The sequence below is a fragment of the Harpegnathos saltator genome, unplaced genomic scaffold (genome assembly GCF_003227715.2).
Source record: "Harpegnathos saltator strain DR-91 unplaced genomic scaffold, Hsal_v8.6 scaffold170, whole genome shotgun sequence".
Classification (NCBI taxonomy): Eukaryota; Metazoa; Arthropoda; class Insecta; order Hymenoptera; family Formicidae; genus Harpegnathos; species Harpegnathos saltator.
Window position 1 is genome coordinate 12,796 of NW_020229951.1, and position 16,631 is coordinate 29,426.

Genomic DNA, 16,631 nt, shown 5'->3' on the forward strand with positions numbered 1-16,631 from the left:
GCGACCGTCACATCGTCAATGTCCCTCCGTGTCTCCTGCACGAAGTAGCCCGTCAAGGTCAGCGCCGAGCGACCTTGTCGAAACCGCGGTTGGTGCCATTCCTTGATGCGTCGAGTTTGTGTGGCTGAGCTTTTGTTCTTCGCAAATTAGGTCATCCACTTCATTCCATTCCCGCGACTCCGAATACCTGACTATTACCTCATCTCATACAATGAAATCTATTTACCGTACTTCCAATTTAGTTAGACATTTGTATAGCGAAATACGTGTCAACCAAGTTGCGCGCTACTCTATCCGAATACACACAAGTTAATTATTTAATGGATTGTGAAAAGTAACGAGAAAGAAATTTGCCCGCGATATATTTGTCCTTTTAATATCTTTTCTTTTTTTTTTTTACAGCCAGATAAGAGGTTGGACGATTTTCTTGATACCAATTCTTTCTATTAACGAGCAGACCTCGATGGGCAGTTTTATGCCGCGAACTGACTTGTCTTCTCTCTCTCTCTCTCTCTCTCTCTCTCTCTCTTTCTTGCTCTCGAAATTATCAATAAACAAAAGTTAGTTTGCTAATGCAGCGAGAGAGCGATTTTGCCAGAACAAATCAACTCACGGATGAGCGTTTTGAAATAACATGCTTCGGCATACCGTAACTCAGAGTGCCCACACCTCCGCGTTTCTTCATCCCGAGGGTCCTTTTCTATCTCGCCGGTGTGAAATAACATATACGGATATCGCTGTCGAGCACACGCTGCGACACTCGAGATCAGGAACGAATGTAAATCTTGTGGGACCTCGCACACGCACACGCACACGCACACGCACACACACACACACACACACACACACACACACATAATTAATTAATGAGACTCTACAATTAGAACTGATATGGTGTCACGCACGCAGGTGAAGATATATTCAACACATACATGAGAACATTATGTTAACATATATAATAATATTTCTTCAGTTGGTTTTTAATTTCTATTTTTACAGGATAGCAAGAAAAAGATGGAAATCTTCGATGTAGTCTCCGAAGATTCTCTTCTAACCGATCCTGTTCGCTGTGCAGACAGGTCGGCACTTTGCCCTGGCGCAACGGAACGTCCCTTTTGTCCTTTCAAAATTGGGTCATCCACCTCGTTCCATTACCATAACTCTCAATGATCGTCCACCTTTTCAACCGACGGTATCTAATCTCGGCTCGTTGCTTGTGAATGACCGCAAATTTTCCACCTCCGTAACTGGCAGGCACATTTCTTCTTGCAAATCACGTTCTGCGATAATTTATCGATCATAGATGAGATGATTGATAGGGAAAAAGGACAGGGAGAAATTGCAAGGAAGGAGATACCTTACATTTAATAAATGTATTTCATATAATCTCTGCAATCGGCTACAACGGTTGTGACTGAGTGTCATTACGTGTTTATTTTCTAAGCTACAAATTTTCGAGTTCGAAAGCTTAATCATAAAAATGGATTCGAATCATAAATTGAATTCGAAAGTCTTCAGTCAATGTCAATTATCTGTCACTGCTTTCACAAATCATTTTTGGCAACTCGCTCGATTGTCTTTTGCACACAGAATACCTCATGCGAGTTTGAGCTGTGTTCTGTTTAAAAATGCTGTATTTTTCCATTTTTCGTACACGCAAGCGCGACTCATTTTGAACGTTTCGTTTTTCTTCTCTTTTCTATACGCACTGCAGTTTGTCTCTGCTCAATCTAGAAGGGCAAAATATTCTACCTCTACTCTTGTATATAAATATCAGTATGAAATGCAAAGGAAACTTCACATACAGTATGTCACTTCCGTAAAATAAAAAATAAAAAATGAAAAAATAGACAGATATAAATGCAAAAAACAACACAGAGCAGCGTTGAACGAATATGGTATACAAAGTTGACTTAGCGAAAACTTTCGCAGATAACATTGCTAAGCCAGAACATAGTTACCGATTTGCTTTCCAACTTTCCATCAACACTGATTTGACTCCTGTCCTGCAATTTAAATAATTCAAATTAAACTTTCAAATTTGAAACTCCCGTTTCGTATTCATCCATCGATTATAAGAGTCACACGGAAGAGAGACGTGCGAATTGCTAGATTCCCGACAGAGAGAGCATCTCAGCTAAGTGAGATTTAGAAATTAAAGCGAAAAATGTATGTGACGGAAATTCAAACGGAATTTACCAGCGAAACAGCGCCGACATTATCGCGTATTAGCGAGCGGAAGATCGGGCGCTAGATCGGGCGAACTTCAGGTCGCACGCCGCGCGGTACATGCGCGCCGCGGTTCCGCGCGCGCGTTCGCCAAGCGCGAGTAAGTTCATTGCAGTCGCGGTCCGCAGTCGGTCGCGTTCGTATCCGCGTCTGCGATTTCGCGGACGTCTGCGTACGCGGAATCTGCGTCCGTGATCCACAGGCGATCGATCGACAGGCGAGGTGTCTTCACTCGCGAATTCGACCATTTCGAATCGCGGGACCACTTCCCCATTCCGACGCGAGCGTGTCGCGACTCGGAGAGCAGCTTGAGTTAAGTCGATGGCCATTCGTCGGACGGCCACTACCCTGAAACCGGTCGAACGAACACTTCCGACGAGGGCACCGGCAGATTCGCCGAGAATCCCGAAGGCGACGAGCAAAACGGCGAACGAGCACGGTAAAATATCGTTAGATCTCCGATTCTAATTAAAGCGGCGATCGAGTGGACTGTACCGAAGCGTGGCCGTAGCCGCGTTTAGCGTCAACGAGCATTACGCATCGTCGCTCGGATTGGATTTCGTTAGCGAATACTCGATCCCGGCGACCGGCCGATTGGCGTCGGAGTATCGTTACGGTGAAATTATTCCCGGAGAACGGCCAGAGGAACAGAGTTTCTCACGTGAAAATTCATTCCGTTAAAATTGATTCGCCGTGATTAGGCGTGATTAACATAAGTTAGCGCGCGATTCAAACGTGTAACGGCGACGGTGATCCCTCCTGCCATCTAACGTCGATATATCGATCTACACGATCGTGCGATTCCCGAAGCGCCGATGGAGGGATGGCGGTCCTTTAAATTTCCTGGCGCAGATCCACTCGCGCGATGTTCCCGCCTTGTCTCTCTCGATCGTCTCGCCCCTGTTGTATCGCGAGATATCAATCGCGTTGCTCTTGTCAGTCTTCAAAAGCTACAACATTGTTTCGTCGGCTTCTATTTAGGACTGTCGTTGGGCTCGGCGCCGGCGAAGACCACGACGAAGATGGGAGCGTGCGACGCGCGACAGGCCCGGACGCGTGGCGGCTTGATTCTTAATATCGTCGAGTGAAGAACACGTCGAGGACGTGGCGAGTCCTCGCCTTCAGAGCCACCCTTGTCAAGGCGTCACGTCGCGTCGCGTCGCGTCGAGTCGAGTCGAGTCGAGTCGAGTCGAGTCGAGTTGGTGCCGGCCGGTGCCAGCCAGTCTCGTCGGAGCACGCGAAGTGGTCGTTTCGTAGACACGTGGCTCTCGCGCCGCGCGCTCGTCACGTGGATCATCGTGCAAGATGTGAGCGACAACGAAGCGGCGGTCCACACGTCGGTGCACATTCGATGATATCCGGCGGCGGCGGGCGCGTCTTCCTGCTGGTCGAGTGACACGAGAGGTGAGTGGAATTTTTGAGCTTGGATTTCCACAGCGCGTCCGCAGCGCGTGATTGACGTTCTTGACGGCGCGTGTATGCGGCTGACGATATTGTTCGTGATCGATGCGTACGTGTGCGAAGCTGTAACCGCTTGTATCGCTTGTGTCGCGGGGAGAGTTACATGCAACGCCGATAAATAGGGGATTAAATGAAATGATGGGATGATGTTTGTGGAAAATCGCGTTTATTCGTCGTCAACTCGTAGACGCGGGAGCGGAGCTTTCATCTCGGATTCCGTGGTATTGAACGTTAATTCGCGTGTCCAGCGATATCGAATTATGAAAGCTGAGTATCAGCATATTTCGATATTCCGCCCGAAACGATACGACGGCCAGCGATATTGACCAGTCGATCGATACGATATTATTCTCTCTCTCTCTCTCTCTCTCTCTCTCTCTCTCCCCCTCCCTCTCTCCCCCCTCTCCCTCTCCCCCCTTCTTGCGGCAACGTGACAAATAGAAATCAAAAGTTAATTAAAAACAAACGCCCGCACAAGTGCATCTGCATTACGAGCGCTTGATCGGTCATTTATTCTGCACATCGCAACGTCCCGGACAGTTTGACGAGAGATTGAGGCCTCTTCCTTCGACATTAGTCACACGGGATTTTCCCGCCGACGGATATCCGTGTCTCTCTCGATCGACGTGATCGGCGCAACCGATCGCTGATATCTTCGGTCGCGTCTGCCTGTTTTCGCTCGCTTTCACGAACAAACTCGCGGGCGTGAGCTCAGGGTGGGAACTTATCAGCTCGCCGTGAGACTCGCGAGCTTGCAAGCTCGTCCGCTCGTCGCAAGGGGAGGAATTGTGCAGCCCGATAAACCGGCGTACATCCGGGAAAAGCTCGGGCGCGATTCGCGCTATAAATACACACCGAGTGATCCGCGGGGAATATCGCGGAAAATTTCGTCAACGCGCACTGAGCTTCGGCGACGGACTAAGGCGAAAAGAAAGAATAAGCGACGAACGGATATCGGCACTGCGGCGATACTCGCGAGCGCAAGCTTCGGGAATGAACGTTGGCTTGTATCACCCTCCCCCTCCCCTCTCCCCTGTGTTAGCAGTTTTAATACACGACTGATAACCGATCCTCCCGCGACTCGCCGGTCACGCTCGATATTCGCGACCGCCGAGCGCCATTAGGCGACATTACGCAGTACGCAATTGTCGGCAACTGGTGCTAACTGGCGCAATTAGCGCGACATGTCCCATTTCGCATCCGCGATCGATCGTTCATGAATCGTACAGGTGTAACATCAACATGCAGATCAGTATGACGGGTTGCTTGCCCCTATTCGGAAGATAATGTAGAGATTGCTGAAAAAGTCACTCGTTGACTTTGTTAATAATGATATGATTGAACCGTGCTCTCAATTATGACAAATGCGACTAACTTTGCATCGTGATCGCTGTGACAGTTTATCGACCGTTTATCGAGTCGAGCCTCATTGAATTAAAAAAGATATTTAAAAAAGTGAAACTGAGAAATAAATATTACGGAATTAAGCAAAATAAATGAGAGTAATAGTTAAAGAGATAAATAATACAACATATTTTTTGGTTTCGCATAATTTCTTAATTGCTTTCGGAAAGTTCGATAGAAATTGGGGATTAGAAAAAACGATATAGAAATATTTAAAAATTTTATATACTGTATTTCATCCATATTCCTACAAAAGATCGCTTCTGCAAAAGTATAAATCGACTAGAAACGCAGTGTAGACTTATACGATCGACAAACTGTCATAACGATCATGGTGTGAAGTTAGTTATATTTGTCATAACTGGGAGCACTGCGAATATTATCAACAAAATCCACGAGTGATTTTTTCGGCAACCTCTTCATTATCGTCCGAATTAACTTATCGACCTTTGGAAATTTCAAAATTATTAAATTAACAAAAATTAGGGCACTATTATAGTAATATATGTTTGATAGTAAAAAAAAAAAAAGTAAAAAAGTCTAATACTATTTTCTATCTTTCGACGAATAGTTAGCGAGATATCGTAAGTTAAATGTTGAAAAAGTTACCAAGTTTTCCTTAAATATTTCAAAAAATATTAGGCAAATAAAAAAATGTTTCAGATAAAAGTTGTTAAATTAATTGGTAGAAAAAGAAGATGTAATAAAAAATTGGGCTCTCTATTTTAAAAAATTAAGTTAAGCTTCAACTGACCTTGAAAATACCCTCCAAATAAAAAACTGATAATGGCATTCTCTTTCCCCTTCGAAATCATGGGACACGTGTTTTAGCTTTTTTTAATATCTTTCATAGTTTTCGAGATTTTTTACCTGTTACGTTTGAAATTTAGCACCCTGTATATGTTGATGTTATACCCTGTATGTCATCGCGATTACAGATAGCAGCGTGGTGCTCCAAAGCGTTACCGCCATGTCGCGCACTTCGCGCTGCTGTTCACCGGAACTTCAGCTGAGACCAGCTGAATTCGCTCGAACGGCTTGAACGTGTCGCTCTCTTTCACACCGGGTGTCCAATTAGCTCCTGTGTTGCGCAGTCGGAGAATATACTTGAAGACGCATCGTTACTCGTCTTACTTCCGTCTTTCCGTCCGGGATGCATTAATTATCCGCGCGTCGTAAGTCGCCGAACGAGATCGATCTCGTATCAGTTAGCAGCGCAGTTCTCGCGCACTTTTACGGCGTCGTGAATCTCGGATAAGACTCGCGAAGTCCGTTAACGTTGTCGGCAAGCTTTTCGCCGACGTAATACGGCCCGTCTCCGGGGAACACGTGGCGGAGCGCCGCTCGAGATGTGCGATGAATCTTTATTGTAGGGCGCATTGTCGTAGAAAGGAAACTCTTGTTACATATAAAGCCCTTTGATCCTCCCGCGACCAGCATGCGATGTGAAAAATGGGGAGCGTGCAGGGTGATTTCGCAATAACGCAACGAGCTGCGGAAAGGGAGAAATATCGCAATCATGTTTTATTGAAAGAATCTAATTTCACGTACAATTGTTTTCAATCGATACAATCGATACGAATTACGAAGTTGATTGAAATGTGCCAGTTGTTTGGAAGAGCGCGGCGCATTAATATTGCCGAATCTCAAAATTGCACTCGCTCAAAGAGCCGGCTCGTGAAAAAGATCGATCGATCGATCGACGGGCTGCTACGCTGAAAACTTGCGCCCGCCCGCACATTGTTGCCCGAAGTTGACAATGCAAATATTGTATTCACAATTAACAAGTTAATTACGTTTGATCGGTCAACATCGGCTATGCGTATACTTTGCGTGCGCTTTCGCGCGGCACGCTCGCTATATTTTCCGCGCTTGAAATTTGCATCCGCATAAATTATAAATTCACACGCGCGCGAAGTCGAGCAACCTCGTCGCGACACATAAACGCTCGTCACATGAAAACGACTTTATCGCGTAAAAAGCAAAACTGCTCGGTTCCCCGGCGATTGCGTTCATTGCAATGACGCGTTCATCGCCCGATTAATACGTCTTCGTTCTCTCAACAGAAAACGCTCTCCGTTATTAAAGTATATAATTATCAAAATGCCCCTGTTTATCCACTGCTTGAAAAAAAAAACCGATCTGAGAGAACTGAATTTCCGCGAAAACGAATTCTCAGAAACGAATTTCCTCGTTGAACCGTTGAAAAGAAAACTGCCCGTCTTGTTTGATGGGAAAACTGTTTTTTTTTTTTTTTTTTTTTTTTTTTTTTCTTTCAGACGGACGCTGCCTGAAAGTCACATATCAGAAACACTCCTTGTTTGCAACACTCCTCGTAAATAATAACACAGACAACGTCTTAATCCGGCACACGCGCGCGCGTGTAGTGCCAAGTAGTGGAGCAAATTGATTCAAGTTCGGCAGTTGCCGCTCGGCTTCCACGGCAGTCAGATGAGTCGGAATTTCGCGGCTCGCATTGCCCCGACGTGGAGTATTGCGCAAGCAATTTCCGGAGAACCTTCAGCGAAACCACCGCGTGCCGCTAATTGCTGCCATCACAGGCCGAGAGACGTTATTGTGAACGCTTGGCGCTTCAAGCCAAGTCTTTCGTCTTCGCTCGCAAATCACCGGAACGAGTCTCGCAATTGTCCAGTCACCGCTTCACAGAAGCCGCCGATTTCCCGGAAAACTGTTGATCGCAATTGAAGTGTGATCCCTCGCGGTTAATAAAATCGTCGTTTCTCCTTGTGTTTCCGTATGCTGACCGCGTGTGACTTGCCGCTCGGAGAGCGAAGGGCGCGAGGGCTGACTTACTTTATCGCCCGGTTTCGAGAGGACTTACGCCTGGGATTTCGGATGCTGATTTCACGACAAACGATAACGCGAGGAACGTTCTGAACGTATCGCGCATGCATCGTCTGCGGTTTTCAGCTGTTGAGATTCAGTCGCGATTTTACAAGATAAGCCGAGATGTAATCCTCGCTGCTTCCGTGATCACGATGAACTTTTGTTACGCGATAGCCCGAGTTAAACGCGCGCCCATTGCTGGTCGCATTAATCTCACTCGAATCAGGCGAACTCGCTCGCCGTCTCTTTTCACCGTTCGTTTCGCGATTGGAAATCGTCGTCCGCGGCAGTGGACGCTCGCCGAGCTTGGTCTCGTGTTTATAAAAGCGATTCTCCTCCGTCTCTTCGATATTGAATCGTTTGTGCTCGGCTTTGCTCAATCGCCCGCAATGGAATTTACTGTTATAGATGTTGGCATAACAGCGACATGGAGACGCTGTACACCGGCGCGATTCACGGCTTCCCGCAGCCCGGCGGCGGAATAGCTAATGGCGTTTCCACGGGTATCGCCAGTCCCTTCGACCAGGACGGTGTGCTGAGCCTCATCGTCGTCCTCGGAGGAAGTCTGTCTCTGGTAGCCCTGGTGTTCGCCTTCATCACCTATAGGTGAGTCACAACTGAGAACGGCCGTGGCCAAGCTCTATGCGTCTATTTATTATCCCGCGGTATTACGGAGGCAGGCAAAAAGAGGCAGGGCGGGAAAAGGAAGGAAACAACGAAGCGAGGGAAGAAATGAAGAGAAAATTCCGATACTGCGCGAAATCTTTTTTGTCAGATACGAAAATATCGAGGTAACGCGTTAATATTGCGCGACAGCGTCATGAATATTCATAACCTCCGTGATATCGACGGCACCAGAGTAATCTCTCTCTCTCTCTCTCTCTCTCTCTCTCTCTCCCTCCCTCCCTCCCTCCCTCTCTCTCTCTCTCTCCCCCTCTCCCTCTCTCTCTCTCTCTCTCTCTCTCTCTCTCTCTCTCTCTCTCTTTACCTCTATTCTTCTCGCTGGCAGATTTATTGATACATTCGCCACACTTGCCTTCGCATATGCCGGTTATTTAATTATTACTGAAACGATTTAGCGAATTTAATGAATCGCAGCTTAATTATTCTCCATGTTGACCGCTCTCTCCTCTCTCCGCAGCTTCCCGATCCTCGTTACCTTGTGATTAATCGTTTACCATTCGTTTATTTGTTGCGTCGCGCTATCTCATTCGAATCGTGAATCTCGACGAAGAATTTAATCCCCGTAGTTTGTAACGGGATTAAAATAACGGTACCTTCTTTTTTCTTCTCGCGAAAGACGAGGCGGACTGCGTTGCGAGAATTAAAGAGAGCTTGCAATTTAAGGATCTGATAACGGCACGTATTTCGCACATGCTTCCGCACGTATCTTTTTCCTTGCTCTTTCTTAGATTTTGTACTTTTTGTTATTTTGTAACATCAAAGTTTCCAATTTCGTCTCACCGATCACGTCGTCCCGCGCCATGGTATTTCTTCTAAATATGTGACGGTATATTCCGCTCACAGGAAATTCGGCCCCTCGCGATACACCGGTCACGTCTCTCCTCTACACCCACCAATTTTTATCCGTTGCTTTTTCGACGCGTCGGCGATTCCGAGCTGCTCTTGCGCACCGCGGTGTGCAATAATCGGTGTGCCTTTACAATGAGGGCGATACCGCCAGAATACCCAACGAACTCCTCGCGGCCTCCTTCTTTGCCGGCAAATTCCCGCGACCTAATCCTTCAATATTACGCTCATGGCGCGCGCTTTTACAAATTTCATCCCGTCGATGAACGATGACGAAATAAATGCTTTGCGTTCCGACATTTAACGACGCACCGACCTTCATCTTTGAGTGAGAATTAAACCGGCGAAGAACTGAGAATACTGCATACTATGCTACTCATGTCGAGTTGCAAAGAGGGAAAGAAAGAGAGAGAGAGAGAGAGAGAGAGAGAGGGAGGGAGGGAGGGAGGGAGGGAGAAAGTTTCATGATCGATCATGTCCCACCTCGGAAATTGCCGGGAAATGGGAAAGCGCAGCCACGAATGTTCCCTCTAGCATTCGCATTCGCGTTCGATCGATCGGCGATAGAGTCCGACCATCGGCGATCTTCGATGCGGAAAAAGAGGCCGGACAAAGCCGCCGCCGCAAATGGCATCGATAAAACGCGCGCGAATCTTCGACATTCTACCCATCGTCCCGTCGACGAATGCAAATTCTTCCCATATTTCGTTTCCGTAGAAAAGATTTCGACATGTGAAAATCGGGCGAAATTTCGTCTGTGCGAGCGGCAGCAGATATCGATGAGAGAGAGAGAGAGAGAGAGAGAGAGAGAGAGAGAGAGAGAGAGAACATCCGCGTTTCTCTCTCCCGATACATTCATACGAATACTCGTTTATAATGACGGCGGAAGATAGCGGAAAATAGCTCCTCTCGGTTCTTCGGGACGAAATATGTATGTCCATGTCGTAAGAATTTTCGGCCGTCTCGTCGGATCTCGTATCGCCGTGATCAACAGGTCTCCATACGCGCTTTTCCGGCGGGATCTTAAACTTATAACGCAGTTTTCTCAGCGGGCGAGCTTCCCCTCGCCAAGTTCGCGGTATCTTGACTCTCATGTCCGCAAGGTGTCTCCTTCCCGATTCTAAAAACACTTACTCATTTTTTTCATTTTTCCGGTCCATATATCCGCGAGACCGTTTCGTAGACCGTTTGTTTGTTGATATTTGAAACAAGAAGAGACACTCTGCGACAAAGTGAGGAGATAAAATTACAGTAGCGACCGCGACGTTACACCTCGGCTTCGTACTTATTTTTCGTTAACGGATATTTGTATATTTTTCAAAACTCACAGCGCGCGCGATCGGATTAGCGTGTTTGCGGCCGGGAAATAATGCTGTGTGAAATATTTCATATTTTCGTAAGAGAGAGGTACTCTCCCGCAGAAGCCGCTTTCGTTGGCCCAACGAAGGCAAGCGGGCCAAACAATAGCCGTGTCCGCGATAATAATAAAGTCGCCTTCTCGTTCTCTCTTCTTGTTTGATTTTCCATCCGTGTGGATGGATTTCGACCTCGAGTTTCTCTCGATATTTCCCGGGGAGAAAACGTAGACCCACCCACCGTCGACTGGCCGCTTGGTCACGTTCGGCTATTTACACGCTTATACGATACGATTTCTCAATAATCTGGGCCAACTATATTTCATATGCGCGTCATGCGCGCACATGTGCGACATTACTTATTGCTATTCTTGTGCGATGTCACTTGTTAGCATTTCACTTCCGCCCTTTCTGCGCGCCCTCGGTCCACATGGTGCCCGTCCCAATCAATTCGCTCCGCGGTTACCCGTGTATGCATTTTAATATTCAAGAGATTGCAATTTTCGCGCGACGCAACCACGTTACACGCGAGGAGATAAAGTGCGGCGGGTTTTATGTCACTAGCTGTAAACCGAATAATACCGGTAGAATGCTCGACCTCGTTACACGAGCGTTCCCATCGAACGTTTCCATCGATATTCAGTATCGGGGATGGTACTTTGACGGCGTTTTCGCGTGAATTGCATGCCGCTAAATTTGTAGCGATATTTAATCAGTTCTAGATGATTTCCATGCGTGTCCCATATTGCATACCGACACCGTCCCTTTGTTTCGAGCCTGACGAACCAGCTAATCGGCCATTTGCAATTAAAATGATCCTGTTTAACATAATTTTCCTAGCATAAGCGCGACTTCACAGACACTCGACTCCGTTACGTTTTAATTCCGCGTGTAATGATCGGACTGTGCGAGCGAGGAAACTCGGCTTATTACGAGTGAAACTTGAATGCATTCTTTAATTAAAAGCTAAAATAAGCTCTTATCCCTACGCTCAACCGTCGTTAATATTTTCCACTGGTTATTACAACTGAAATTCAATTATTCCCGCGATCTCGGGGATGAAAAGTTATTAGGACGATTTTCCGTTTCGCGAGTTCCTCGGAGATAGGGAGAACATAATATACGGGTTTTGTGTACGAAGAGCAGGGTATTATTATCATCCGTGGGCTCATAAAAGACTGAATTTTTATCCAAAACCGCGTCAACGTTCGTTTTGCAATATTATTTAACCTTAGGCTTACGTCACTCATAATTGCTAAATATAAATGCACAAAAATCGTGCATTGTGGATTGCTCATTCGTGAATAAAATATCGAGTGGTAGAGCGCATAATAGAGATCGCGAAATAGCATTTAATTTCGGTTACGAAGATTACGCTTCTGAATTTGAAGAGAGTTCCCGGTTAACGCGGTATTCAATAAACGTATCATTTGATTCCACGGCAGTATTCCGCGGAGACTTTTATGGCGGCGGAGATGGAAAACAATGTTTTAATTTCCGTTATTTCGTTACGTGACTGTGCGCGAATGCTCGAGCACGGATCTATACATACGTACGCACACGTGTGCGCGCGCGTATAAAGCCTTTAAACAGAAGCTTTTTGCCAGACGCCATTGTGGAGAACGAGATTACGATGTACATCCAGTAAGTCGTCGTTGCATTATAACGACTACAAATTTAACGCTTCCATTCCGAGCGCATTGTTAATGCGTTAAGCTCACCGTGCAATGCCGCGAGAAAAATTTTAATTAAAAACATTTCTTCCATACACTTTGCCGTGTGACACTCTACGGCGGGGGCGGGGGGGGGAGTGGGAGATAATAGTAGATGTACGAATCCGTCGACGTATGAAATTAAATGTTCATTCTAATCTCGCTAGTGCACGTTAATGGGATAAAATTCTATTAAGTGGACAGTCGCCTTTGGGGGTCCGGCGGATTCGTTTTAGCGCGAAAAGGCAAGTACGAAAATTCCGACTGAAAGCGCCGAAATTTATTCAGTATCGGATTATAATTTTATTAACGTTTGAAATTGAACGAAGTTAAGCGCGCGCGCGCGCGCCTAATCTTGATAGCCGGCATTAGCGGGCGGGAATTAGATTAACGCATTTACTTTCATTCCGAAGCTGCAGCTAAAAGCGTTTCGATTTATGTAGTATCAACGTGCCGATTCATCGAGCATTGCAGTTCCCAGAGAAGGAGAGAAAAAATCACACGTGCACGATCGGGCGGATACGTTCGGAGGTGCATTAATAAACGAAATCGGAGGATTCCTTTTCAATTACGGCGAACTGAATTCAAATAAATCGGCCGTCTGCCGCTGTCGCGGCGAATACGGACTCGAGGAGACCGACGCCCGGCAAATGGCGGCAATAAATCGCGAAGGAGCGTACGACATCTTCGTTAAGAAATCACGACGTTACGTGATTAATGCGCGCTATTGACCGAGCGCGCAATTTCGCGCCCATTAATTCATGCACGTCACGCGTATTCGGCCAGTCTCGCCGCGATTATCCGCCGAATTTCCAAACGAGAGGGCTGATAATTCATATCGCCGGCCCGCATTATTCCGCGCGGTTCGTCACGATCCTCGCAGCCAGCCCGGCGGGGGGGGGGGATATTCTCTCGGAACGCGCGAATTTATTTACGGTATAACTTTGCTGTCACTGAAAACCAGAGATCGTAACTGATAGGTCAACTACTCGATTAACGGCGAGCCGCGCGCCTGGCGCTAATCAGTTACGTTATCGATTGTCTCGCTCCATTCTTCGACTGAATTTTCCACGTGCGAAATCACGCGCGACCGGCGCGTCTTCTCGGTGAGAACGCCCGGTAACTTGACCGATATCCCACGTTGCGCGTCGTCGCAATGAAGACTGAACTTGGTTCCACAAAACTCACAGCTGCACGCTAATGGCGCTAACGACGTCCGAACCTTAATTAGCCGCCATCGTAATCACATAATTACGCCATCATGCGTACGCCGCCCCCTCCCTGTGCCGCTTTATCGCGGGTCTCTTATTAGACGGGACGGTTAATTAAACGTTCGCTCGACTCGACGGAAAGTCGAGCGGTATTGTGTTACATAATACGGAAATTATGTTAAGCGGGGAGTTCATGTCCCGACAAGGCGGGCGACTGCAATTAAGCGCATCTTGCGCCTCGCATTGCATCGAACCGAAGAGGGTGAGAGAGTGAGAGAGAGAGAGAGAGAGAGAGAGAGAGAGAGAGAGAAGAGGGGAGGTAGAGAATAAGAGAGAAAGGAAGAGAGAGGAAAATCTCCTGTCTAGGACAGGCAGAGAAAGGCAGGACGAAGAAGGGGGAAGAGGGGCACTTAACTTCGTTTTCATGTTACCCTAACGAGGTTAAATTCGCTGTGACAATCTATCGTCGTGCCAATGTCGTTAAGCCGCCGTTACACCCGATAGGTTTCGACGGGCGTGTCCTACCCACGGCGAAATTCATCCGTGTTAATGGACTGTCTCTTGGCGCGACTAACTGGATACTGAGGGGATATTCGCTCGATGCACGCGCGTGCCGTGTGACGACGACGAGGATCGTTTGCCCGCGAGAATCCACTGCCGCGCGGTTGCATAAAGGAGATTACGGCAGCGCTCTTGCGCCCTTTGATAAATTACATCACGCCAGCAATGGATATAACGGTAGAACGATAGGACGACTCCGCGCCCCCGCCTCTCCCCTCCCCCCCCCCCCTCGCCCCGTAATAATAGAATGGGTGAACAATGGCGGTAGATCCGCCCGCGAGCCTATTATTATCGAAGATCGAATCAGCGCGAGTCGTTCGTTTCGTCGAAGTGGAGCCTCGGCTTCATTCGGCTTTATGCTCGGCGCAAGATTCGTTCTTTGTGGCTTCGCTCTAATATCGTTTCGAGGATATGGGACGAGAGTAAAGTTACCTGATAAAATCTACTGAATAATTTCACAACTCCATCTCCCTTCCGACCTTCTTGTCTTTCCTCCGCTATCTCTATTATTACCGCGTTTCCCGCGCACTTCGTACACTTACATCACACGATAAAGCAATCTACGGTAGATGAAAGGTATGGCGATAGTTTCTCGACACCCTATACAGCCGGGTTAAAATGATTAACATACTGTATAACGGCGCAAGATATAGCTTCTCACGAGCTGCTCCCCCCCCCCTCCCTCCCCCGGTCCTCGTACCTTTGGGAAGCGTTTTCTTCTCCCGAATGCAGCTGGATAATTCGACGCGCTGCGCCTCCGAGCCAACCCTCGCCGGCGGGTTATCGAGTTGCCGCGTATTGTTACGTTACATAATTTGAGTTTAATCTCCGCATAATTAGCGACGTACCTCCGGCAGTTCGCCACGCGACGTGTCGCAGAAGCGCTGGATGGAGCGATGTATAATCCAATCTGCAACGTTCATATCGCCACACGGATGTTGGATTTCGCACAATATGCTGACAATTTGATGTGAAAAAACATGTTGGGTCATGTAATATTTCGGATATTTCGAAAGGTTCTTTTCTTTATGTCGTTATTATTTTACGAAGCAATCCGTACGAAAGGTGACAGATAATCGTAGAGATGAAGAACGATGCCGTGCATCGTTCCGTGAGATTCAACATGAAAATGCACGACTGCTCCGTCTCTCCTGGAAACAGTCCGAGGTTACTTATTGCACAACCCGGTAGCAGAGACAGAGAAAGAGGCATGAATAATTTACACCCGCTGATGCGACACGTTTTCCTTTCACGCGTAGTTAATTCAGCCATTACCGTTGACTGTCTCGCTCGATTTTTAAGGAAACTGTATAGCTCTGTGCCGGGGTTACTTCCTTCGTTTTCCCGCCGGATTCTTCAGTTATTGAAACACATTACGCGGGAATACACACAACACGCGCACAATTTCGCAAACGTCTCCGTCTTGCTGCAGTGAATTAATCGCCGTTCCGCGACAATGCAAGCAGCCGCAAGCTCACGCTTGCACGTGGTGTCCCGCTAGTATCAGCCGAACACGGGTCGTTGAGACGGGACTGACAGCCGCCCGGTTAATAGCCTCGAAGGCTCTACGAGGCATTTAAACTCGCAAACTCCGCGAATGCGCGATTTCCGGGCTTTAACGAGCCGCAGTTGCGCCGACGGATCGACGTAACGAGTAACTTTTCGAATTTACGATCGCGGTCTCCATTAGCCCCGCCGAGATGGATCGGATCAGGTGGTCTGGATGTTCGGTTAGACGGGATCGATACTCGCACGTCGGTAGCCGTAGCGCGATCATGAATATAGTAATTATTCCGAACACGATGACGCGCATCGCGTTACGTTAAGTAGATGAAGGGTAGAACATTCACCTACCATCATTCACTCGTAGATATCGCTGCGCTAAGAACTTTGGTGGAACCAGTCTCATCGTATCTGGGACAGACTGTGTATACCGCGCGCGCGGTGTGCGACTTTCATTATTACGATCAAATAAGCAAGCACTTTGCCGCCTCTACGAATAACAATTATCTTCCGAGACTCATAAAATGGTCTACTTGACTGTCGAACTTACGATAGCGGAACCGTTTTGATCTCACCACAGTTATTTTTCTAACCGAAGTTGGGGAAATAAATCTCTCGACAGCTGAACGAGCATAAAAATCGCCCGACTAAGTCGCGCATTCCTCTCCCTCCCCTCTCGTCGAGCACCGTGCGGCGTTATTAATCAATCGACGGATAAAAGTCGAAATCGCTCACCGCTACGCCGATTGCCGTCTCGGTATTACTCGAGAGCGCGCTAATTGCTAATGAGTTAAACGTCAGGCGGAATCGCTTCGAGC

The 16,631-nt window shown here is 47.4% G+C and overlaps 1 protein-coding gene across 2 annotated transcripts in view; it reads left to right on the forward strand.

Annotated features, from left to right (window-relative positions):
* Positions 1–2,322: 2,322 nt before the first annotated feature.
* LOC105180752 (cadherin EGF LAG seven-pass G-type receptor 1) overlaps positions 2,323–16,631 on the forward strand; it is a 76,624-nt gene continuing 62,315 nt past the window's right edge. For both annotated transcript variants that reach the window (XM_011137023.3, XM_019840293.2), the window contains exons 1-3: positions 2,323–2,668; positions 3,211–3,633; positions 8,350–8,547. In XM_011137023.3, coding sequence (XP_011135325.1) covers positions 8,369–8,547 — 179 coding nt within the window. In that variant the 5' untranslated portion in view covers positions 2,323–2,668; positions 3,211–3,633; positions 8,350–8,368. The remainder of the gene's footprint in view (positions 2,669–3,210; positions 3,634–8,349; positions 8,548–16,631) is intronic.